Source organism: Sorex araneus, chromosome 4 (assembly GCF_027595985.1).
Source record: "Sorex araneus isolate mSorAra2 chromosome 4, mSorAra2.pri, whole genome shotgun sequence".
Lineage (NCBI taxonomy): Eukaryota > Metazoa > Chordata > Mammalia > Eulipotyphla > Soricidae > Sorex > Sorex araneus.
The window spans coordinates 222,901,426-222,926,653 of record NC_073305.1 but is presented as its reverse complement, the minus strand read 5'-3'; the positions used below and the strand labels follow the sequence as shown (position 1 = coordinate 222,926,653).

Sequence of the window (25,228 nt, the reverse complement as noted above, 5' to 3'; positions counted from 1 at the left end):
ATATGTTCGAAGTGCCCGAGAAAATATGGGTGATTCTAGTGTGGGGCAGCTCTCTGTCTTGCATGGGGACTGCTAGGGCATGTGCCAGACAGAGGTGCCAGGTAGCAGCTTCTGGGCATGTCTCTGGATTCTTGGAGGGCCACAGCTTCCTCACCTGTCCTTGGTATGGACAGTGTTCTGTGCTCAGAACCACTGCTCCGCCATCTGGGTTTTGTCCTCCCCACAGCTGCACCCAGGGCTGCTGAGCTTAGAGCCCCCTACAGTCCACACTCCTGGGCCCATCTGTGGCTGCAGTGCCGCTGGATTCTGCACAGACACAAGTATCACTCTGCCTTGAAACCTGGGTCTGTACTTAGAGACCCGAGCCTGTCTTCTGAGCCTATCCACACAAGCCCTGGTGTGGGCAGCAGCCTGGTGTGGAGCAGGACACAGCCTTGTCCACATGGACCCTGGTGCACTGGAGCCTGTCCTGCAGGACCTGAGCCTGTCCCCATCAGTTTCAGAGCCCCTGAGCCTGTCCTCATACCCCCTCAGGAGCTAGCATCCGTCTGTTCCCCATCTGGCCGGTCACTCACAACTGCAACCGGAAATGGATTCTGCAGCACGAGCGCGCAGCTGCTTCTGCTCAGGGGGTCTTTTTTTTTTTTTTTTTTTTTTTTTTTTGCTTTTTTTGGATCACACCCACGATGCTCCGGGGTTACTCCTGGCTTTGCACTCAGGAATTACTCCTGGCGGTGCTTGGGGGACCATATGGGATGCCGGGGATCGAACCCGGGTCGGCCGCGTGCAAGGCAAACGCCCTACCCGCTGTGCTATCGCTCCGGCCCCTGCTCAGGGGGTCTCCCTGATGTTAGCAGGGTCTTTCTATAATTTTTGGTAGCGGTAGTTGGGGTGTTGGATTACATCCACAGTGCTTAATCCTAGCTCTGTGTTCAAGGATCACTACTAGCAGTGCTCAGAGGACCCTATGAGGATTGGTCACGTGCAAGGCCCTGTATGATCTGTCAGGCACAGGGTCTTCTCTATGTTCAGTGCTGGTCTGCTGGGGTACAGGATGGACTTGGAGTGTAGTCTCCTTGCAGGAGAGGTGGAGACTGGTGCCTTACGTGCTGTGGTCTGTATGTACATGCTGCTCTTTCATCTCCTTATCATCCATCAGACTTACAAAACCAGGCTAGTCCTTCGTGCTGAATAGATATCGGAGCACCATCTGCAACTGCAAACGGAAGGGACAGGATGTCAGCTGCCTCCCTGCACCCAAGCACCTCCTAGCACCCATCCCTGGTCTGCAGCTCACCTCTGGTTCCCTCAAGCATCCTGAGACTTGGGCTGACAGGCCAGCAACAAGTCTTGCCCCCAAGGATGTTCTTAGGGCTCCTTGTGAGAGTGAAGAGACACACAGCGGAAGCTGGTTGGCTGGTTTGGGACAATCCTACCCTGCAGTACTTAGTGCTACTACACTAAGGTTTGGTGCAGCCCCCAGTGCTCAGGGGACCATGTGGTGCAGGGAGTCAAACCCAGAGCTTCACACATGCGTGGCAAGTGCTCTGCCGTGGCTCATAGATTGGGTAGGCTCAAGAATTATATTTTGTGGGCTGGGTAGATAACACAGTGAAAAGGCACTTGCCTTACGTGTGGCTGACCCAGGTTCAATACCCAGCAATGCAAAGGATCCACCAGGATGTCTCCCCACCAGGAGTGATCCCTGAGCAGAGCCAGGAAGAAACCCTGAGTACTGTCAGGTGTCAGTGACAGGACACTGATGAGAGCACTCCCCTCCTTAGTGCTCAGCTCCTGTGTCTGTGAAAACTTGCCACATCTTGGAATCCAAGGATATGATTTGGTTTACACAGTTGTCTAACAGAAGGGTTGGATGATGGCCAGTAGAGTGCTTATTTTGCAAGTTGCTGACCCAGGTTCAATCCCTAGCACCTCATAAGGTCCCCCCCAAGCCCAGTCAGGAGTGATCCCAGAGCCAAGAGAGGACCTGAGAGCCATTGGGGGTGGCCCAAAAAGCAAACAACAACAAAAGCACAGCTATCCAGCAGGAATAAAGAAAGTATTGCTTTGTGGTTGTAGATGATGTGTAATAATAAGCCCTGTTTCCAGGGACAGGAGCTGGGCTGGCACACAGTGCAGGTCCCAGAGAGGGCTTACAGGCAGAATCACAGCTGTGGCTGACTAGGGTCCAGACCCACTGTGAGGACGCACTTTGGGGGGGGGGGGGGTACCACCAAGTGCTCAGTAGCTGCGAGTCCAGTTAGGTCATGGAACCTTTCTGGGCTCCCATTTGTGGTGGGTGTGGACCAGACATCACTCTTCCAACAGGACACAGAAAGGTGTGGGTATGACCACTCAGAGTGAGGAGAACTGGAGAGCCCCTGGCGGGGAGATCTCGAGGGGGCATCCTGGGGTTCTATGCCCTCACAGAATCCTGCAAAGGCTGGACCCTGGAGAACCAGGCCTGGAGCAAGATGACTACCTGGCTCCTGATCTGCACCTTCACGGGCTCCTGGACTGGTGCCCACATCTCTGTTGAAGGAGGTGAGGAGGGCAGAACCAGGGTCTGAAGCAAGGCTGCCATCTGTCAAACTCCACAGGGAAAAGTCTGGGTTCGACAGTGCACAGTCAACACTGCACACCATGGGTCAGATGAACACTGCAGAGCTTCACAGCTTCTGGGAGGGTTGCCCTGTCAAAGTGCCTGTTGCCAGATCCTTCCCCCCCACACACCCCCCACCTGTCATTGTTTCCAGGGTCAAGCCCTGGAGCCTTCAGCTGCTTCAACAACAATGTCCTCAGGATAGACTGCTGGTGGGCTGCTCCCAACCGGGCTCAGAATTCTGGCCCCTGGCTCCTCTTCACCAAGTGAGAATGGACAGCAAGCCCCACTCAGCAAGGGCATGGGGAGGGAGCCCTTCCCATGGCCTGGAGGGTGCAGCAGACCATTGTCATGTGCCGTTCACAGCAACCACAAGCCGGCCAGCCAGCACCGATGCATTTTCCAGGCCGGTGTCTGCACAGTGGAGCTGCCACCTGAGGAGGTGCTCGTGCCTTCTGACAACTTCACCATCACTTTCCACCACTACGTGTCTGGGAAGGAGCAGGTTATCCTCCTGTTTCCACAGTATCTGCCCCGGAAATATGGTGAGACCAGAGCTGGCTTTTGTTCTGGGTATTTGGAGGGAGGGGGAGCACACCCAGCAGTATGGGATGCCAGGAATCAAATCCGAGTCATTCCACATGCAAGGCAAATGCTCTACCCACTGTACTATCATTGAGGCCCCATGTCTTGGCAGGAGATTTCTTGCTGTATGGGGGCACCCCAGGGCCCTGCCAAGTTAGCTGCAGTGGGGAGCAAGCTGGGCCTTTGTAGAAAAAGGCCACCTGCAACTGGACAGTGGGGTCAAGGATGGTGAAGCTTTGGGTTGGTGACCTTTCAGCCCGGCAGGAGGGACTCTGGTGAGGTGGGGAGCCGAGCACGAGGGAAAGAGACTGGAAAGACACCATGTCTGGAAGGGGAAGGAGGGAGCACTGCCATCCTGTCCTACCTGAGGCTTTGCTGGACCAGCGAGGCCTCTTTGACCTTGTCATACTGGGAATGTCTCCTATACCCAGTTGTGGGGTGTCAACAAGCATACCCACACATGCCCTCATTCTGTTCCAGTGAAGCTGGACCCTCCTTCCGACCTGCAGAGTAATGTCAGCTCTGACCACTGTGTCCTGACCTGGACTATCAGTCCTGCCTTGGAGCCATTCAGTCCCCTTCTCAGCTATGAGCTGGCCTTCAAGAGGAAGGAAGAAGCCTGGGAGGTAACAGGGGCTCTCCTTAGGAGAAGCAGCCTTAAGCAGCTCCTCAGGTTGGGACAAGAGGTGTGCGTACACACGTGTGCATGAGGTTGGGTGTCTGTGGGAACCCAGAATATGGTGAACATGCCATGTGTGTTTCAGTGTGTGTGTAAATGTGCAAAGTATTAATGAGTGTAGCAAGCATGAGTGTGTCCTGTTACTTAAATGTGAGTGTGCTGAAGCATGTGTGTTGCCATGTGTCAGTTGCAAATGAGTGTGTGCTTACTCTGGATATAGAAAGGTTTCAACCTCTGACTATTCAACCTGCTAACTGTACCCAACCTCACAGCGGGCTAGGCAGAAGGATCGCATTGTTGGAGTCTCCTGGATCATCCTTGAGGCCATTGAGCTGAAACCTGGTTCTACTTATGAGGCCAGGCTGCGTGTCCAGATGGAGGCTGAGATGGAGGAAGAGGAGCACTACGAGGGCCAGTGGAGCGAATGGAGCCAACCCGTGTGCTTCCCCTCTCCCCAGAGGCCAGGTACGCTGATGTGAAGCTACCCTTTGGGACTCTGGGCTGGATCTCCCCATTCAGGCCCTCCCCGAGGTCTGGCTGATTGGAAACAAGTCCCTGCCAAGTTCCTGGTTTCTCTGACTGAAGCCAGAGGCTATTATCAGGCACAACTGTGGCCCACAGCTCAGCCTCAAGTTAATGTTCCTGTTTCTGAGTCTGATCACACCTCCTTAGGGACCCTCCTCCTTCCTGAATCCCCTTAGGTACAGCTGGGGCATGCTGACAGAGGTGCTGGAAAGGTTTGCCGACCCTCGCAGGCATAGGGTGAGGAAGGCTGGCCCAAGGGCTTCAGCACTCACAGGACTCCAAGGACCACTGATTTTGCATTCTGGCCAGAACACTCAGCAGGGCACCTGTGTCAAAGGGGTTGAAAGAACAGGCTGGTGCTAAGGCACCTACAGTGCTGTACCCTTATGCTCACAGGTTCCCTGATACCACCTTTGGGCCAGTCCAACAGCATCCTTGTCTCTGTGTCCGTCTTGCTCCTGCTCACCAGCCTGACCTACTTTCTGTTTAAGCTGAGACCCAGGTCAGTAACCAAGGGGCAGAGTTAATGAGAATATGTGTGTATGCAAATATGTGTGCATGAATAGGAAGCAGTGGGTGGATGTGTGTGAAGGGATGTACATGAATGAGTGAAGTGGGTGAATGTATGTTTGAGAATGTCTGTGTGTGTGTGTGTGTTTGTGCCCAAGTGTCATCAAGGAGCCAGTCTTTGGGAATCGGACCCCATAGGAGGGCCCAGAACTTAAACTGGGCTTGTTGGGTTCAAGTCTTCTTTGGAAGGATGCAGGGAACAGCTGCTTGTCTGTTAAAGACACCACTGGCACTCTTGGAGGTGCTGGCTCATTCTACGAATTGAAGATAGGGCCAGTCACCCCCACCCCTAAGACCATGGCTTGCCCTAGAGAGGACGGTGCCTTGGCATTCATCACTTCTGCAGATCAATATCCAGGGAGGCGCCTCACTAGGTGACACCCAGGGAGAGGGTGTGGAGCCAGGAAGGGGAGATAACCTACTTGTTGGAAGGATGCTAGGCTCCTGCTAAGACTGCAGGCTTCCTGGAGTTGGAAAGACACAACCTGCTCCCCATAGATCTCTCCTGATCTTTTCCTGGTCTCAGGGTGAAGAGAACCTTCTGCCAGCATGTGCCCTCTCCAGCGGCATTCTTCCAACCTCTCTACAGTGTGCACAATGGCAACTTCCAGGTGAGCAGGCTCTGGAGGGGGCGGGGCAGAGAGAGGGTTAGCGGAGCTTTGGGTGAGGGGGAGGGGCAGGCATGGGCACCTCACAGGAGTCTGTGCCCACTGGCTGTCCGTGCGGAGAATCTCTGTCCGTGGGAGCCTCACTGGTCCCTGGATGGATGTGCCACTTGCCCTGTGCATGCCCTGGGCAGTTTGCTGGTGACATGGCCCATGAGACACTTTGTGCTACTCAGGGGGCTCCCTCCTGCTGGGCTTTCAGGCAGGAGGCTGTGGATGTTCCTGTTAGGAGCTGTGACTTCCCCCTCTCAGCCTTTGACAATAAAGGAGGGAAATCCTGCTTTGGGGGTGCACCAATCTTTCTCCCCACAGCCCCCCATCCCCAGTATTGCAGGGCTCCCCTCTGTCCAGCCCCTTTTTTTTTTTTTTTTTTTTGCTTTTTGGGTCACACCCAGCCATGCTCAGGGGTTACTCATGGCTTTGCACTCAGGAATTACTCCTGGCGATGCTTGGGGGACCATATGGGATGCCGGGGATCGAACCCGGGTCGGCCGAGTGCAAGGCAAACGCCCTACCCGCTGTGCTATCGCTCCGGCCCCTGTCCAGCCCTTTTACACTTTTGTGGGGTAGGAGAGCTCTCAGGTTTGTGGCCCAGAATCAGAATGTAAAGCTTTAATCTGAGCACTTTGTTGGCTCCCCAGGCCATCCCAGAGGCTGACAGCAGAGGCTTCGGGACAGCACCGTCATTGTTCTGGCACACCCTCCTCAAATCCCTCGGAAGCTGCTGTGCTCCCTGCAAATACTTGTGGTCCCACCCAGGGCACAGAGCCCTGCAGTCCTCTGCAGGGCCCGGCCTCAGACCCACACTGATTCCAGTCTATGTCTGAGCACATACGTGCACACACATGTATCAACACATGCACATCAGCTCACATGCATACACATCTGCTCATCTGTGTACATATACTGCATCATGCATGCGTGTGTGCATAGATGTACTTGTGTGTGTGTACACAAGGCAAGCATCTGAAGACATATATACACAAGTGTGTAAGGGTGTCAGGGTACAGTGCATGGTCTGGGCTGCTTCTGAAAGGACCTACTGCAGCTTCGGGGTCTTTCCTGTCCTTGGCCCGTCAATTATGCAAAGACGGGAGTCCTGGGAGCCCTGGAAAGGACAGGACTTTCAGAAGTCCTTACTGGTCCTTTCAGAAGCAGTATGAGGGACACCATACTCAGGGCACAGGGGCTGCAGCGCCTCTGTGCTAGAATGCCAGGGCTTTCTGGAGGGCGAGTCCTGGGCATGTTGCCTCAGACAATCGTCTTCTCTCTGCTGTGTTCTAGACCTGGATGGGAGCCCACAAAGCTGCCCTGAAGCCCAAGGAGGCCTGTGCCAGCATCTCATCAGGAGCCTCCGAGTCCAACACCCAGGAGGCCATTGCAGTCCTCACATGGGACCCGGCAGCACCCTGGAGAACACTGGGAGTAGAGGCGAGCAGAGGTGCTGGCCCCCCAGAGGAGGCACCGCTGGCAGCACATACAGGGGCAGGTCCTCCTCTGGCATACCTGCCGCAGGAGGACTGGGTCCCTGCCAGTCCCAACAGTCCAGTTTGTGAGGAGACAGGAGCCAGCAGCAGTGGCTACTGTGCCCTTAGTGGATATGGTAGGAACCACCCCTCAGGTCCCCCAGGCATGTGGCAGAGCTCTGTGCCCATCCTTGCCAGGGCCTGGGGCCTTCCCTGCGACCAGCCAAGCTGGGATGCGCAGCAGGGATGCCCCTGTGTGGGAGCCCGTCACGACCTGAGGCAAGGCCCTGGGAACCTCCACGAGGGCAGAGACATTTTTCTCCACCTCTTGGCAGACAGCACACTTTGCCATACTGAAAGCTCTGAAGTGCTGAGCTCTGGACAAAGAACAAGTTCTAGAGCTGACCCCTGACTGGACAGGACCTCCTGCCAAGGACACCCACAAAGTGGACACATGCTCTTCTGAACAAAGACCAGAGCCCTGAGCTCTGAGTCTGCACTGTGGCTGGGGAAGGTGTGGAGCATGGTGACAGACACGAGTGCAGATTAAAACTGACCTTGCAAAGTAGCCCAGAAGCAAAGCCTGGAAAGAGGGAGTATTTGGGCAAAGTTGGCAAGAACAGGGTGACAGCCAGCACCGGGTGTTCGGTCTTGAGCCTCACTTGACCTCCTAGTGACATGTGCCCTAGACACAGGAACTGTCACATGTGCTTAGCAACTCATCCTAACTGCAGCATCTAGCCTTGGTTGGGATAGGACCGGGGCAAAGCAGAGTTGGAGAGGTGATAGGCCAATAATGCTAAACTTTCTGTGATTGGACCATCCTCTTAAGCCGACACCCACTATAAAATATGTGTGTATTTGGCAATAAAGTGAACAGCCATCATCTGTAAAAAACTAAAGCACGCCGTTGACGGGTGTTGATGGGCGTTGACGGGCGTGTGCACTCTCGGGCTCTCCGGGCGGCTCTGTCTCACCACCCGCGTTCGGTGCTCTGGAACTGCCGTTTGTGGCTGTTGGTCAAGGACAGGCGATGGAAGGAAGAAGGCCAAACTGGTTGCTCGATCAGTTTATTTCGATCTCTCTCTCTCTGCTTCTCTCCCGGCTCTGGATCTCTCTGGATCTTCTTCTATCTCTCCTGTCTTCTTCTGTCTCTCCTGTCTTCTTCTGTCTCCCCTCTCTGCCCTACAGTCTTAGTTTATATAGCAAATTACATAGGACAGTAGCACAAAGGTGGGTTTAACATCAAAAAATCAACAAAGAAGGTTAAGACCATTTCTTGAGGAGATTAACAAAATCTCATCTAAGGAAATCTCTCTAAGGAGATCCACTCAAGGGTGTGATTCCAAACAAGGGTGTGTCAGGGTGTGAGCTAGTAATCTGCTTTAATAGTTACAGTAAATCTACTTCTAATATTTCTAGCAATGTCATTCTGAATGAGCACAGTAAGAGATAAAGTTTGGTTCTTCCTGAGGATATCTCACTATACATTCCAGACCACAGTCCTCAGGCCAAGTTAATCTTCCTAACCCCAGCAGGGTCGTAGTCTCATCGTTACCTTTGGATCATGACAGCATTTGTATATTACCATGCTCTCAACTTATAGTTGAGTATTAGGCACTTTGGCCTGGCCCATTTCGATGCCAGGGTAGCTCACAGCTTGCCCTGGGTCCATTCCGTACCTCGTCGGGAACCTGCTTTTGGGGTGCTAGGAAAGCAGATGCCTGGGAGCAAATATTGGAGTCAATCAGCTCCCAAGTTACAAAGCATAATATTAACTATCTTCCTGTGTCCATACAGAAAGGACATTGCTCTAAGGTAAACTTCCCTGCGGCAAGGCTAAAAGGACAAACCCCATGTCCTACAATCAGCTGCTGAGGGTGTTTCTCCACACGCCCGTTATCCTTCGCCCCACGTCTGCCCGGACCCAGTGTGCAACATGTCTGGGCACTGTTGAGGGGAAAACTGTTCCCCAACAGGAAGGACTCTCCCCTCTGCCATCCCTAGCCCGCAGAGAGCAAAAGTACACCAGACCTTTACAGCAGACCTTTGTTTTCTGGGTGCTGGAGAACGGAAGCAAGTACTGTTCTGTCCCTGCCTCTGCAGAGACCTCCCCTTCCCTGCTGGCCATGGCATTCAGGCTTCACAGGTACCATCACTCTTGCTGGGACCATCGCAGAAGACCCTGTCCTGCCCCCACTCCACATCCCCCGGCTGCTGGGACAGGGACTAGAGTAAGACTTCATGGTGAGGTTTGGAAAGTGGAAGGATAGAGGGGAGGCTGTAACCGAGTGCTGAGCTGTGTAAAAACACAAAAAAGAGGGAGCTGGAGCAATAGCACAGCGGGGAGGGCGTTTGCCTTGCACGCAGCCGACCCGGGTTTGATTCCTAGCATCCCATATGGTCCCCTGAGCACCGCCAGGGGTAATTCCTGAGTGCAGAGCCAGGAGTAACCCCTGTGCATAGCCGGGTATGACCCAAAAAGCAAAAAAAAAAAAAAAAAAAAAACCACAAAAAAAGAAAGGGGTGAGGAGGGAAGCACCTCACCGCACCGGGCACAGGGCACAGGGCAGCGGCGCTGCCTCTCCCGCCACCCGCGTTCGGTAGTCTCCAGCCGCTTTCCCCACCCCGGGGAGGTTGATGGCGATGACAAGGCAGGCGAAGGAAGGAACGGAGCCAGGCTGGTTGGTCTCAGTTGCAGTTTATTCCATTCCCATCTCCATTCTCCTCTGAGTCTCCTCCCACTTCTTCCTCCCCCCTCCTACTTCATTCTCCTTCTCTTCTGGATCTGGATCTGGATCTAGCTTCTCCAGATCTGGCACTGGAACCGCGCTGGGACTGGCCCTGGACTGGCCCTGGGACTGGCCCCCAGCCCTCTCTTTCAGCCTAGTTAAATCCCCAAGCATGAGGGGTTGGGGCTTACACATAGGTGTGGTCACAATCAACAGGGGTAAAGTTCTTTCCCTCAGGGGATGCTGCTTCCAGGACAGATTCTCTTTCAGCAGGACACCCACCCAAGAGCGGAATCCCATGGGTGTGTTTCTCTTCTCCTTGTCCAACTAACATATAAGCATTCATACTATTAATCATTTTGTATGGACATAGCAAGAGATGCATTAAGCTTATAAAATTGCTCTCCTGGGGTCATCTCGATCTCAGACTACAGTGCTCAGGCCAGATTAGTCTTTCCTATCCCTAGCAGGGTCCTAGTCTCATCATGACTTTTGGATCATGACATGACATGTCCATGACCAAGCTCTTAATATATAGTTAAGCATTAGGCACTTTGGCCAGGCCCATCTCGATGCCAGGGTAGCACATAACTCACCGCTTGCCCTGGGTCCATCCCGTCCCTCGTCGGGACCCTGCTTTTGGGGGTGCTAGGAAGTAAGGGCAGCTGAGGCTTAAGTTGAGAAAGCAGATGCCCGGGAGTGAAAAATATTCGAAGCCAATTAAATCCCATGTTATCAAAGCATATTAACAACTGTCTTTATTTGTCCATACAAAAAGGACATTGCTTTAAAGTAAACTATTCAAAAGACATAAGGAGAGGAGAAAGGCAATATTAACTTACAATACAAGTTCACTGTCCTAGCAAGGTCTGACCTTACAAATTAACAGAGTCTGATTAGGGGAAGGGCTAATTAACTAGTTGGGGAAGGGAGCATAGAAGTGATTACATATAGACAAAGGAGTGGGAGTAACTCGGGAGTACCTTGATGGGCGTGACCTAAGCTCCTAGTGGCAAGGGGAGCAGGACATACCAATGTAGTCTAGAATTATTTAGAGATTATTTCCAGATAAGCCCAAACTCTGTGGCAAGGGAGAAAGGACAAACCAATGATATCCTACACTGAGCCACAAAGGCTGTGCTGCAGTGTGTCAAAGTATGCTGACTGTTCTAAATCCAAGGCAAGAATAACTGCCCAATTGTCTTTTTTTGTTTTGGTTTTTGGGCCACACAGTAGGGCTCTGGGGTAACTCTTGGCTCAGAACGCAGAGATCACTCCTGGCAGCCTCAGGGGACCCTGTGGGATGCCAGGAATCAAACCTAGGTAGGCCACGTACAGGGCAAGCACCATGCCCACTGTCCTTTCACTCTAGTTCCTGTCCAACTGTGTCATCTGCCTAAAACAGAAAGTCAGTCTACTCCCAGTTTGGGGAAGACACAACCTTAATATACAGACTAGGTTTTTGACTGTCTGTTTTCATACATAAATAAATCCACCAAAATTCCTGTTCAAATCACAGTCACCCTTGTTGTTTTGGGGCCACACCCAACACTGTAGTGCATGGGCCCGGGTGGGGGGAATCAGGCTATGCAGGGATCACTGGGTGCTCGTGCGTGCAGAGCACATGCTCCAGCCCCTTTGAGCCATCCTCATTCTTTTTGTTTTGGGGTCACACCCAGCAGGGCTCAGGGGGTTATTCCTGGCTCTGCTCTCAGGAATCACTCATGGTAGACACAAAGAACCATGTGGGATGCTAGGAATCGATCTTGCATTGACCACATGCAAGGCAAGTGTTTTACCCGCTGTATTATTGCTCTAGCTCCTTCTTCATTCCTTCACTGAAAAACTTATTCCCTCTTTCTAAACACTGTATGACTCCTTGAATCAGCCAGTTCCATATTCTATGTACAGGGTATCAGCCTACATATAATCAACCATATTTTTGCTTGCTAATCTTTTAGTGTAATGGGGAATGTGGTGTAGGGCAGAAAATCCAGGGCTCCATCCACTGAGCTGTCTCCTCAATCCTTGCTAACATCTACTTATTAGGACAGCCAAAGAACCAAAGAGTTAGACAGGGAGGAAATATTCTGTGTCCCCTTCCTCCCATTTCCCCCATCAAGTCCCAGGCTTCAAAAGGCAAAGACTGGGACCCTCTGCGCCAAAAGACTTTGATTCCAGAGATGTAACACATTCGGGCATCCAGCGCAGCATCCGATAGCAATGCACTGGGACTGCGAACTGAGCTGTAACTCTGTGCTGCCGGGGGTGGATTTTTTTCCTCCCCACCCTGTCTTCCTGCACGGAAAACAGCGGCCTGGTGACACCCACGTGGCAGGCGCCATCTTCTGTGACTCCAAACCCAGAGGTATTCAGTTTTTACTTTTGGGGCTCCCAGGAACTCATGGGAAGGGGGCGTAACCGGCACACCCTCTGTCCAGATAAATCCGGAGCCGCTGAGCTCGAATAGGACCCTCTGACCTAAAGACTTTGATTCCACAGATGTAACACATTCGGGCATCCAGCGCAGCATCCGATAGCAATGCACTGGGACTGCGAACTGGGCTACAACTCTGTGCTGCTGGGGGTGGATTTTTTTCCTCCCCACCCTGTCTTCCTGCACGGAAAGCAGCGGCCTGGCGGCACCCACGTGGCAGGCGCCATCTTCTGTGACTCCAAACCCAGAGGTATTCAGTTTTTACTTTTGGGGCTCCCAGGAACTCATGGGAAGGGGGCGTAACCGGCACGCCCTCGGCCCAGATAAATCCGGAGCCGCTGAGCTCGAATTGGACCCTCTGCACCTAAAGACTTTGGATTCAGAGACTTCTTACAGCAATGCACTGGGACTGTGAGCTGGGCTATGTAATTTCTGGCAGAATTTTCCCTGGACTTTATACAGAAATCCAAAACCGCGCGGACGCCGCGTCCACGCGACTTAACATTTATAATTGTCAGCAATGTGCAACGGTTCCTTTTGAACAGGTCTGACTTGGGGGGGAAACTCCAAATAATAACAGTAAGTTTTTGTTGAAATTTTGAAGGTTTTTAATGTAGCAGCCACCTCTCTGGACTGTGAACTAAGCAAAAGCCCCACGCTGGCCGACGCGGCGTGGCGTACACCATACTATGAGGCGAGGGAAGGGGAATGAGGGGGAAAAAGAAAAAAAAAAAAAGGGAAAAGGAAAAAGGAAAAAAAAAAAAGGGAGAGAGAGAGAGAGAGTTATGTACTTGTAGCAGTGGGGCTACATATCTCTTCATTTCCAGCAATGAAAAACTAATTATCAAATGTAGTAGGTCTGTCTCTCTTGGTTGGAAACTCCAACAACTATAGTGAGTTTTGTGTTGAATTATGGAATGTAATCAAGGTAAAGAAAAAATGAAGTCGAAATTCATTAGTTATATAGTAGGGGGTAGGGGGTGGGGGCGGGGGGTATACTGGGGTTTCTGGTGGTGGAATATGGGCACTGGTGAAGGGATGGGTGTTTGAATATTGTATAACTGACATTTAAACCTGAGAACTTTGTAACTTTCCACATGGTGATTTAATAAAAAGTTAAAAAAAAAAAAAAGGCAAAGACTGACTCTGACAGATGGTCGGTCATCTTCCCCTCTGTGTGCATGTGGAGGTCCCCATAAGGTTTTATGGGGAGCCTCAGCAGAGCCGGATGCTGGTCAATGAGGTGAGGCAGCCCCAGAATGTATCTTTAGTGTCCAAAGAGTACGGGTGTGGACGGAAGTGAGGTGCAAATACCCCTCAATTCTAGCCAAGTTAAAAATACTGGCATGAATCCACTTCCTGGGGAGCCTCAGGTAAATATTTATAGTGGCCCTGTGTGGTTCCTGTGGTTGAGGGACCTAGGCCACCTGCATAGATGTGACTGCCAGCCGAGACAGCTCGCCTACTGAGCAGGAACGTTGCTCATCTGACCTGTCCACAATCTCCAGGTGGCAGCTTGGAGACCTGACCAGGCTGGAGCCTGAGTGGGAGATTCTTAGTGGTTGTGGCTGTAGGTGAGTCCCGCCTGCCAGCTCCTGAGCTGTACACGCCCTGAGTACTCCTGACCCTCATGCTTGGCAGAGCAGGGTACAAAGACCTTGTGAGCTAGTTGGGGCAAGTGTTAAGACCCAGGCACCAAGGAAGGACTCAAAAGCTGGCCCATACTGGAACTAGGAAATTGCTGCTGTCCAAAATTTGGCTCCTGGGCCGGGGGGAGGGGAGGGGTACTCAGCAGCAGCATGCTTGCCTTGTGGCCTCTGAGTCCCTAGGTTCAAATTTTGCTAAAAAAGAGAAAGGATTTTTGTTATTGTTTGGGCCACCCCCTGCAGTCTTTAGGACTTACTCCTGGCTCTACACTCGGGGATCACTCTTAGAGGGGCTTGGGGAACCTATGAGGTGCTGAGGGTCGACCTGGGTCAGCAGTGTACAAGCAAGTGCACTACATGCTGTACTATCTCTCAAATATCCCTCAAAATTTTTTTCCAGGGGGTGGAGGGCTAGGCTACACATGGTGGAGCTCAGGACTTACTCCTGACTTGCTCAGGGATCACTCCTGGCAGGTTTGAGGGACCATATGTGGTGCTGGGGATTGAACCTGGGTCAGCTGGGTGGAAGGCAAATGCCCTACCCACTGTACTATTGTTCTAGCTCCAGGAAAAAAAAAGGTTTTAAAAAGTGGCTCCCTAGGCAATAAACAGCAGCTGGACTCAGCAGGGCCTTGAGGGAGCAGTGAGGGAGGCTGTGGGATGGCTGTATTTCAATGAGGTAAAATTCACACTACATAAAACAAACTGTTTAAAAGGTAACACTCAGTGACAAATACTGTACAATGGTGGGCTCTCTCTAGTTCAAAAACATTTCCACATTCCAAAAGGATATCCCCTATCCCAAAATGGTAATTCCCCATTCTAGCCCCCTTCTGACCCACTGCAACAAAAACCTATTTGCTGTCTCTACACATCTACATTTTGTGGCTATTTAAATCATGTGGGATCTTTTGTGTTCCACTTCTTTTTCTTACTGTTAAGATTTCCAAGTTTCAACATTTTACTGAAATAAAACATTTACCACTCCTCCAACAAAGGGTGAATATCCAAGAAATATAAGGCACCGGGGCCGGAGTGATAGCACAGCGGGTAGGGCGTTAGCCTTGCACGCGGCCGAGTCGGGTTCGATCCCTGGCATCCCATATGGTCCCCCAAGCACCGCCAGGAGTAATTCCTGAGTGCAAAGCCAGGAGTAACCCCTGAGCATCACTGGGTGTGACCCAAAAAGCAAAAAAAAAAAAAAAAAAAAAAAAATTAGGCACCAATAGAACTCTACAAGATAAAAACATCTAACCTTATCAAAAAATGGGGAGAAGAGATGTTCAGGAACTTTTCCAAAGAAGAAGTACAAATGGCAGACACACAAAAGAACCTCAGAACCAAGTAGCTCACTGCAGAGATGTCTCCGGACTTTGCAATAGGTTGATTTCACTGGGCTACTCCAGACAGGAGCAGGCACTGTCCCTCCGCCTGCCCCCTAGGAATCCTGGTGGCCACCATCTTCCAGAACCCAATGAGAAGCCCCGGTATAACGAAGCAATAACAGCAAAGGCCAGCCCTCACAGGATGGGGGATGGGCCGGCCCTTCTCATCCTTCCGCCCCATGGGACCTTGAGATGGTGCCCACGAACTGCTTCTGGCTACTCCTTAACAGCCGTGATCCAGAGACACAAAAAAATCTCGGACTGAGCAGCTCACTGCAGAGATCTCTCCAGGCCCTAATTATCTAAAATTTTAGAATTCCAGGAGCATGCAACTACAAGAGTGGCTATGCGACATCTTATGCTATTCTTAACAAGCAATACAAAATAAATTGTCTAGCATGGCCTTTTCGGCAGCTTTGAGTGGTGGCAGGAAAATTCCAAATAATAATGGTGGGGCTGGTGTCAAAATACTGAATGTAATCAAAGTAGAGAGAATTATGAAAATTGTCTGCCACACAGGCAGAAGCGTTGGGATGGGGCGCGGGGCGGGAGGGAGGTGGCAGATAATGTGCACTCATGAAGGGATGGGTGTTTGATCACTGTATGATCGAAACTCAAACATGAAAGCTTTGTAACTGTATCTCACGATGTTTCAATTAAAAAAAAAATACAAATGGTCTAAAAGCATATGGAGGCTATCCACTGAGATGTGATCTGGGTGGCCGCACGTGTGACCATGATCCTGGAGGCCAGCTAAACTACTTTTGATACCAGCAGCTTCTTGCAGAAATGTCTCTAGACTGTGAACTAAGCCACGGTCCCATGCCGCCCAGGAGGGGAAAGGTTTTTCTCTCTTGGCCTTTTCTTTCTGGGAGGTGGAGGGAAGGCATGGCGACCGCCATCTTATAAGGACCACTAAAGAGAGGTACGAGCTTGCCATGATGCAATTTCTGACAGAATTTTCCCTGGACTTAGTTACTACAATACTAAAACAAAGAAATCCAAAACCGCGCGGCCGCGATAGCGACCTCATATCTCTTCATTCTCAGCAATGGAAAACAAATTATCAAATGCTTCCTTTTCAGCAGGTCTGATTTTGGGGGGGAAACTCCAAACAATAATAGTGAGTTGTTTGTAGAAATATTTAATGTAATCAAAGAGAAAGTAAAATGAGAATTATCAGCTATACAGGCGGGGCAGGGGGGGTCAGGGGGGAGGGAGGGGAGGTATACCAGAGTTCTTGGTGGTGGAATATGGGCACTGGTGAAGGTATGGGTGTTCAATCACTGTATAACTGAGACTTAAGCCTGAATGCTTTGTAAATTTCCACATGGTGATTCAATAAAAAAATAAATAAATAAAAGCATATGGAAAAATGCCCTATATCGCTAGTTATTAGGGAAATGCAAATCAAAACAATGAGATATCACCTCACACCACAGAGATAGCACTCATCAAAAAGAACAGCATCATGCAGTCTTGGCAAGAATGTGGGAGAAAGGGATCTTCATTCACTGCTGTCAGAGCAACAGCTGGTCCAGCCTTTTTGAAGGCAATACGTACATTCCTCAAAAAAATAGTAACTGGGGGCTAGAGCAATAGCACAGCGGGTATGGTGTTGTCTTACACGCAGCCGACCCGGGTTCGATTCCCAGCATCCCATATAGTCCCCTGAGCACCGCCAGGAGTAATTCCTGAGTGCATGAGCCAGGAGTAACCACTGTGCATCGCCGGGTGTGACCCAAAAAGCTAAAAAAAAAACTAAAAATAGTAATTGAGCTTCCATATGACTCAGCAATTCCACTACTAGGAATACATTCCAAGGGCCCCAAAGCACAATGCAGAAAGGATGTCGGCACTCCTATGTTCACTGAAGCACTATATACAATAGCCAAAATATGGAAACAACCCATCTGGATAAAGAAACTTTGGTATATATACCCAATGGAATTCTATGCATCCTAAAGAAAAGATAAAATCATGCAATTTGCTGCAATGTGGATGAACTGGAAGAGTATCATGTTAAGCGGAATTAGTCAGAAGGAGAGAAACAGACACAGAATGACCTCTCTCATATGTGGGATATAAAGAAACCTCTTAGGAGAAGAACGAGTAAAGAGAGGATGCTAAAATCTCAGGGCTAGGATGAATGGAGACGTTACTGGCACCTGCTCGAGCAAATTGAGGATCAACAGGATGACATACAGTGATACAGTGATAGGAAAATATCAATGCTCAATGGCAATAGAAACAAAGAGCAGAATAACTGGTCTTTAGTAGGAAGCTTGCCACTGGGGCAGGGGTGAGGGGAACAAGTTAGGGAAGGGAACAGTAGGACAATGGGGGAGGGGAAAGTGCCTGCCACAGAGGCAGATTTGAGGGGTGGTGGTGGGAGGAAAACTGGGGATACTGGCGGAGGATAGTGGGCACTGGTGAAGGGATTGCTGTTGGAACAATATACACCTAAATCTCAATCATAAGTATTTTTATAACTTTGTAATTTACGGTGATTTACTTTATATATAGATGTATATATAAATTGAACACATTATTTACAGTTTAGCCCATAAAATGCAAAAGACAGCAATAAACCTGTTAGTCAGGAATGTTGCAAGAACTAAATACATGTTAAGCTACATAAATTCTTACAATCAAGATACACCAGGGGTTGGTTAGCAAACTCAAACCCAGCCTATCCTTTAAAAAATAAACACATGCTCTGGACGCAAGAGGCCCAGATTGGATCCCCAACATTGTTCCTGCGAGCATCATTAGAAGCACTGAGCCGGGAGTAGTCCAAGTGCCGCAAGATGTGGCCCAACACTCCACCCCCAAGAACCTGTAATCTAGCAAGAATATAGTGGGTTTTTTTTTGTTTTTTTGCTTTTTGGGTCACACGCAGCAATGCACAGGGGTCACTCCTGGCTCTGCACTCAGGAATTACCCCTGGGGGTGCTCAGGGGACCATATGGGATGCTGGGAATTGAACCCGGGTTGGCCGTGTGCAAGGCAAATGCCCTACCCACTGTGCTATCTCTCCGGCCCAAGAATATACAGTTTTTAATTGTTAGAGAAATTGAGATTCAAATGTTGGTGTCCCTGTTGTACTGGCTTCCATATTCACTGCTTTTACCCCAAGACAGTGGTGGCAGGTGAGCAATGACGGAGTAGTGGGAGATGTGACAGAACCACAGACTAGAGCTGCCAAGATTGCTCAGTGTGTGACGGATGGTGACTTACATTCAGTGGTGGCACCCAGAGAAGTATGTCCAGAGAAAACAAACCTAAGACTACAGATCTTTCAGGGAGTTGTTCTGGACATTAAAGATAATGGAATCAATACTAACAGTCCATACGAATGAGGTGAATAGAGCCTAGGGATGTGGCTCAGTGGTAGGCTTCATGCAGGCTTCGTATGTTTGAGGTCCTGGGTTTCATGCCGAATATCAAACACCAACACTCCCCCCCCCAAAAAAAAGTGAATGTCTTGAAGGGTTGTTTTTTTTTTTTGACAGTTGATGAGTTCATATCTTACTGACACTTATCAATTTTCTCTTTTGAAGAATTAGTCTTAATGCATATCCTGCAACAACTAGAATATATTTGGCAGTGGCGGTGGGATAGCCACACCCAGCGGTACTCAGAGCTTACTCTTGACTCTGCACTCAGGGGTTACTCCTGGAGGGGCTTGAGGACCATATGGGATGCCAGGGATCAAACCCTGGTTAGCTGCATGCAAAGCAAATGTCCTACCTGCTAAACTATCACTCCAGATGCCTACAAACACACAATATTTAAAGCTCATGGCTTTGGGAATTTCTGGTTGGTTGGCTGATTTGTGGGACACACTGAGAGGTGTTCAGTGGATGATGCAGTACAGGAATGGAAAGTGGGTATGCTTGGCCCTTTCGGCTCTCTCTCCAGCCCTGTTACCTAGTTTTAATTCACACACACACACACACACACACACACACACACACACACACACACACACGAGCTATACCTGGCAGTTCCCAGGGCTTACATCCTGGCGCTTTGCTAAAAGATCACTCCTAGCATCCGATCCTTTACAGAAAAAAAAAAAAGGAGGGAGGCAAAAAAATAAAACAAACCTCATGTAAGCAACTGAAATAGATGGCTTTTTTTTTGGGGGGAGGGGGGGCACATCCAGCTGTGTTCTAGCTCTGATCAGGAGCCTGATCACAGAGCTGCTCCGACATGAAGCAACTGGCACCTGAGGAAGTGAAACTAACAGCAGAACAGTGGATATGAGAGAACACCCCTATGATCATCTTACATTTGTAAGCCCAGAACAAAGTGCATTTAAATAGAACAGATTACAGATAACAGGCTCAGGACCTGGTTACAATGTCTTATCAATAAGAAAACAATCATATGAAACCTCACGTTTAGTCATTTCTGGGAATGATATGAAATCTGAAAAAAAGAAAATTTGTAATACAGGTTTAAACTTATGTCTGATCTGATCATTTCATAAATGAGGCTGTTACTGTGTCATGGATGTCCTGAGAACTATTTCAATTAGAGTTTTATGAGGTCTTCCCCACCAGCCAGCACAGTGTTAGAGAACTGAACTCAGTCCTCACACCATCCACACGATGAGAGCATGAGGTTCCCCAGTCTCCGAATGCCACTCTGACTTCAGAAGCCAGTCATAAGTCCCAGGATTGTGGCAACCAACTGGGGGCCCTTACAACTCCTCCCCAGACTTGAGGTGTCGTCAGTCCAGAATAGCTATAACTAATAAGCTTTTCTCTGGGTGTTCTTTTTTTTTTTTTTTTTTTTTTGCTTTTTGGGCCACAGCCGGCAATGCACAGGGATTACTCCTGGCTGTGCACTCAGGAACCACCCCTAGCGGTGCGCAGGGGACCATATGGGATGCTGGGATTCAAACCCGGGTCGGCCACGTGCAAGGCAAATGCCCTACCTGCTATGCAATCACTCCAGCCCCTCTGGGTGTTCTTTTTTACATGCTAAAGAACCTCACAGAACTCAGAACACTCTCATTTTTCCCAAAGTATAGGTAAGGCATTTAAAACACTTAATTGGCATCATGAGACTTTTTTTCCTTCTTTTTTATTTCTGGTGCAAGAGAAGGGGGACATGTGCTGTGACAGAGAACTTCATCCTGCCTCTAAACTTTTCCTTTTCTTTCCTTTTCTTTCCCCTCTTTTGAGACAAACCTAGCAGTGCTTAGGGCTTACTCACTTACTCCTGGATCTGTACTCAGGGATCACTCCTGGTGGGCGTGGAGGACCCTATGGGGTGAAGGAGATCAAAGCAAACACCCTACCTGCCATACTATCACTCCAGCCCCAGGACATTTCCTATTAATTTAAAATTCCATATAAATTTTGACAAACTAAGTTGCAATTAACAGAACACTTAGGAAAACTAATGCACCAAACAAAGTTATTCTATTAGTGTTGCAAACAGCTGAAATACAGTAAGAATGTTGATTAATAATAAAAGAATGTCACTTGCCCAATAAACATAAAAGTGGAGACCAGGACCCACCAGCGTCCTCAGCTGAGGTGCTCCTATCAGAACACAGATGTTCCTGGACAGCAAGGAGTTTCTGTGCTGACTGGCTTATGTGCTACACTTCCTGAGGAGCTGGCAGACCTTACTGAAAGGGACCCTCCAGGCAAAGAGCCCAGACACAGCTGCAAACTGCCATGCATAGTCCTTCCTAGTCCCTCCAGCGATGCCCACACTGAGCATTGCAGCACTTGTAGAAGGTGGTCATAGGCTCGTCCGCAGATCGGGTCTGAAGTTGCATGAAATAGGCTCGAGGGTGTTCACATTTTGGACATGGCTCTGGCAACAACAACAACAACAAAAAAAAAAATGTGACACACATTGTATTTTTTAAAAGCACATATAAATATAAAAAAATATATATGCTTGTGACCAGCATGCTTGTGAGAAGTAGGTATTCTGTGAAAGATAGCAAGGCCTACCCTTTTCCACTGGACCCCTGCTCAGAGGATGCTGCACCTTCCCCACTGAACTCATAGAGGAGATCACACCACCTGAATCCTTCAAGGCTATCACCCATCCTTGGTCCTACTTTGCTTCTCAAATCTGGTTAGGACTGACTTGAAGCAACATGACAAACAACTCACAGCCATCCTGTGCAGTTTGGGGCCCATGTCCCACAGACCCATGCCCCCAGGATCTAAAAGGCAACAAGGCATGCCTTCTCAGGGAGTTACCAATCTACTCCCCTTCTATGTCTATTGAGAAGTAGCTCCTCAGACTCTTTTTGATCTTTTTTTGGGGGGGAGGGGCGGGTGGGTGGTTACCACACCCAGAGGAGCTCAGGAGAATCACATTGTGCCAGGAATGGAATCAGGATCAACCACATAGAAGGCAAGTACAAAACCCTGTACTATTTCTCCAGCTCCACTACCCAAACAATCCTAAATGTTTTAACACAACAGATCTGTTAGGAGTGCCTGAAAAGAGTGCCACCACATGGGGGCGGGGGAAGGAGAGACTATAACGAAGATTTATTTTAGGGCTGGAGAGATAGTAGAGCAGGTAGGGAGCTTGCCTTGCATGCAGCCAACCCAGGTTCAATCCCTGGCGTCCCTTATGGTACCCTGAGCTCACCAGGAATGATTCCTGAGTGCAGAGCTAGGAGTAACTCCTGAACACCACCAGGTATGGCGCCAAGACAAAACCAATTGAAAAATAAAGATATATTTATTTTACTCAGACTGCAGGGTTTTATTTTTTTTTCCCTTCAGTTTTTTGGGGGGAGGGGCGGGAGGTGGGGAGGTCACACCCAGCAGTGTTCAGGGTTTACTCATGGTTCTGTGCGCAAGACTCACTCTTGGCAGTCTCAGGGGACCATTGGCAGTACCAGAGATCAAATCCTGGGTGAGCTATGTGCAAGGTGAAAACCTTACCCACTGTAGTATCTCTCCGGCCCCCCAGACTATAGTTTAACACTCTGGTTTTAAAATCTACATTAGGGCGCTGAAGCGATAGTACAATGGAGAGGGTTTTTGCCTTGCACACAGTGGCCAACCTAAATTTGATTTAAGTATCCCATAGGGTCCCCTGAACCTTACCAGGAATGATCCCTGAGCATAATGCCATGAGTAAGTCCTGAGCACCATTGGGTGTGCTCCCCCCCCGACCCATAAACAATCTACATTAGAGGGATTGGGGAGACAACATAAAGGGCTAGAGCACAAAAATGCCTGGTATGCAGAGGGCCCCCAAGGTCCGGAAATCCCTGGCATAGCATGTCTTCCTAAGACTTCTGGGCATAGCCCTGATGACTGTCAACATCACTGGGGAGGTCCCTCCTAAAAAGTAGCTACACCAGAAGAAAAAAACAGGGCCAAAGAGATAGTACAGAAGATAAGGTGCTTGCCTTGTACAGATGACCCAGATTTGATTCCTGACAGCACATAGGGTTCCCCAGAACCTTGACAGGAGTAATGCCCAAAAGCAGAGCTAAGAGTAAGGCCTGAGTGCCACCGGGTATGAAAACATTCCTTTTCTTAAACTCTTCATTATTTGTTTTAATTGTTAAAAAATTTTGGTTTGGGGGTCACATCTGGCGGTGCTCAGGGCTTACTGTTACTAATTTTCTTAAAAATCGTAACACAGGGGCTGGAGCGATAGCACAGTGGGTGGGGCGTTTGCCTTGCACGCAGCCGACCCGGGTTCGATTCCCAGCATCCCATATGGTCCCCTGAGCACTGCCAGGTGTGACCCGAAAAGAAAAAAAAAAAAAATCATAACACAAATTAGCACCAGGGAGCTCTAGAAGTCCATCAAGTCTGTGAAACAATAAAAGGTTACCATGAGATTCTAACAAAGGCCTGTATGACTCCAGGGTTTGTTCTGATACTGTTCATGTAAACAGTATGCAAAAAAAAAAAAAAAAATCCGGCCACATCCGGCGATGCTCAGGGCTTACTTCCCACTCTGCAGTTGGCAAGGCAAATGCCCTACCCGCTGTGCTATCACTCCAGCCCCAAGAAATTAATGTTCTTTCTGTATGTGATAATTCTAACCAAGTGCTAAGGAATAGCCCCTTGTGGTGTTTGGGGAACCAGGAGATCCCTGGGATCCAACCAGGCTCCCCAAATGCAAAATGATGGGTTCCAGTCTCCTGAGCCATTTCCAAGTGTGTAGCTCTATTTCTAGAGACTGACTTCATAGAAGTATTTCACAGGCTGACAATATGAGAGACTGCCCCATACTGATACATGGCTCAGAGTGAGAAAAACTCACCTGCAGTTGAGTCCACATTCTCCCAAGCAGCAGCGCCCCCAAGGACATCATCCACTTCCTTCAGCTTTGGGTACTTCCGATTGGTTACCTGACAAATACCAAGTCTTTAGTTCCTTCAAAGCACAAACTTAAGCACCAAACTACACCTGCCCTCAAAGGTCTCTCTAGATTTGCTTCCTTTAACAGACCAGCGGGTCACGGAACACAGAGTTCCTTCCTCAGGAGCTGGAATGCCACAGGACTATCAAGGACCCACGCCCGAATGGGCCGAGTGAAAGTAGGTCATGGAGGGTGTGTGCCTCACATTCAGCCTACCCAAATTCAATTCCTGGCATCCCAGGAATTGGTCCTGGGATATGGTCCTCAAGTCTGCCAGGAGTTATTTCTGTGCTCAGAGCCAGGAGAAAAGCCTGAGCACAGCCAGGGTGTGGCCAAAAAAAGGTATCTTTTATACCTCCCTGCAAAAGACTCAACTTCTGGAGAAAATTTCAGCAAGATCCTGTTCTTCGTTTGGTTGCTTTGGTTTGGGCGCCATACCCTGCATGACCCATTGGTCATGCACCCCTGTGATGCTCAAGGCTTATTCCTGGTGCAGCTCGGGGACTATATGTGGTGTCCGGGCTCGAACCTGGGCCTGCGTGTTCAAGGCCAGTGCTTTAACCCCTGTACTATTGGTCAGGCCCACGCAGCAAAAGTTGTGGAGAAAAAAAAAAAACTGTTCAGCTGCAACACTCTTCTACCACATTCCTAAGTGATAAACCAAGATGAGAGAAAAAAATAAAACGGAAGCCTGAATGGCAGAGCTCAGCAGATTTCTACAGCCACGCCCCCTGCCCCCCCCTTTCCAGGCACAGAGCCTACAAACTAGATCCCACTGCCGTGGTCAGAGGTGACGCTCCAGGGAGTGGAGAGAGGCAACACTGGGGCCAGGGTTTGGATTCGACCCGGGTTTGGTCCCCGGCAGTCCCTATGGGCCCAGGAGTGATCCCGGACAGAGGCAAGGGAAACCAGCTGCGTGTGGGCCAACCGCCTCCCACCAGCCCCCGCCCAACAAACATTAACACAGAACCGAGGTTCCTAAAAACGAATATACCAGCAAAGAAGAAACAAGCGTGGTACCACGTGCACCGTTCGCGGCGGAAGACCCACTACACCCTCGGCTCCTACAGCAGGGCAGGACAGGACAAAACGGACGCCTCCCTGCACAGTTTCGGTCCCAGGGCTGACGGAGCACACGGGAAACTCAAAGGGCACTGCAAGGGCCACGGGAGGCCAGCCGACGTAGGAGACCCCGCACGACAGCCGGCGCGCGACCCACCTTACGGGTGATATTGTGCACGTAGGGGCAGGTATTGCAGGCGAAGCGGTGGCAGCGCTGGCCCTCCTCCACGATGAGTCCGTTCCCGCAGCTCGGGCAGAAGAGCAGCATGGCCGCGGCCCCGCGCCCGCCTCGGACCCCCGGGAGCGCCCCTAGGCCCGCAGCAGCCCGCGGCCCACCGGCACGCACGCCGCTTCCGCGCTCCCGGCGAGCAGCGCGGCGGGGCGCCAGCTCATTGGTGCTGGCCGTCGCCACGCTCCCAGACCCACCAATAGGCACGTCGCTTCCGCACTCCCGGCGAGCACCGCGCACGGCGGCTCCAGCTCATTGGTCCCGGC

General features: G+C 50.1%; 2 protein-coding genes across 2 annotated transcripts; one reads left to right on the top strand and one right to left on the bottom strand.

The window, feature by feature from the left end:
- Nucleotides 1-2,314: 2,314 nt before the first annotated feature.
- IL9R (interleukin 9 receptor) lies at nucleotides 2,315-7,719 on the top strand. Its single transcript, XM_055136852.1, has 8 exons — nucleotides 2,315-2,544; nucleotides 2,757-2,868; nucleotides 2,969-3,147; nucleotides 3,668-3,813; nucleotides 4,139-4,331; nucleotides 4,788-4,893; nucleotides 5,488-5,572; nucleotides 6,911-7,719. The coding sequence occupies exons 1-8, from the start codon at nucleotides 2,475-2,477 to the stop codon at nucleotides 7,502-7,504; spliced, it is 1,485 nt and encodes a 494-aa protein (XP_054992827.1). The 5' UTR covers nucleotides 2,315-2,474; the 3' UTR covers nucleotides 7,505-7,719.
- A 12,356-nt stretch (nucleotides 7,720-20,075) lies between these two features.
- POLR3K (RNA polymerase III subunit K) lies at nucleotides 20,076-25,104 on the bottom strand. The gene is made up of 3 exons (XM_004604230.2): nucleotides 24,891-25,104; nucleotides 23,573-23,660; nucleotides 20,076-21,133 (listed from the first exon to the last, which is right to left on the bottom strand). Exons 1-3 carry the CDS (start codon nucleotides 24,999-25,001, stop codon nucleotides 21,006-21,008), a joined length of 327 nt encoding a protein of 108 aa, XP_004604287.1. The 5' UTR covers nucleotides 25,002-25,104; the 3' UTR covers nucleotides 20,076-21,005.
- Nucleotides 25,105-25,228: the final 124 nt, after the last annotated feature.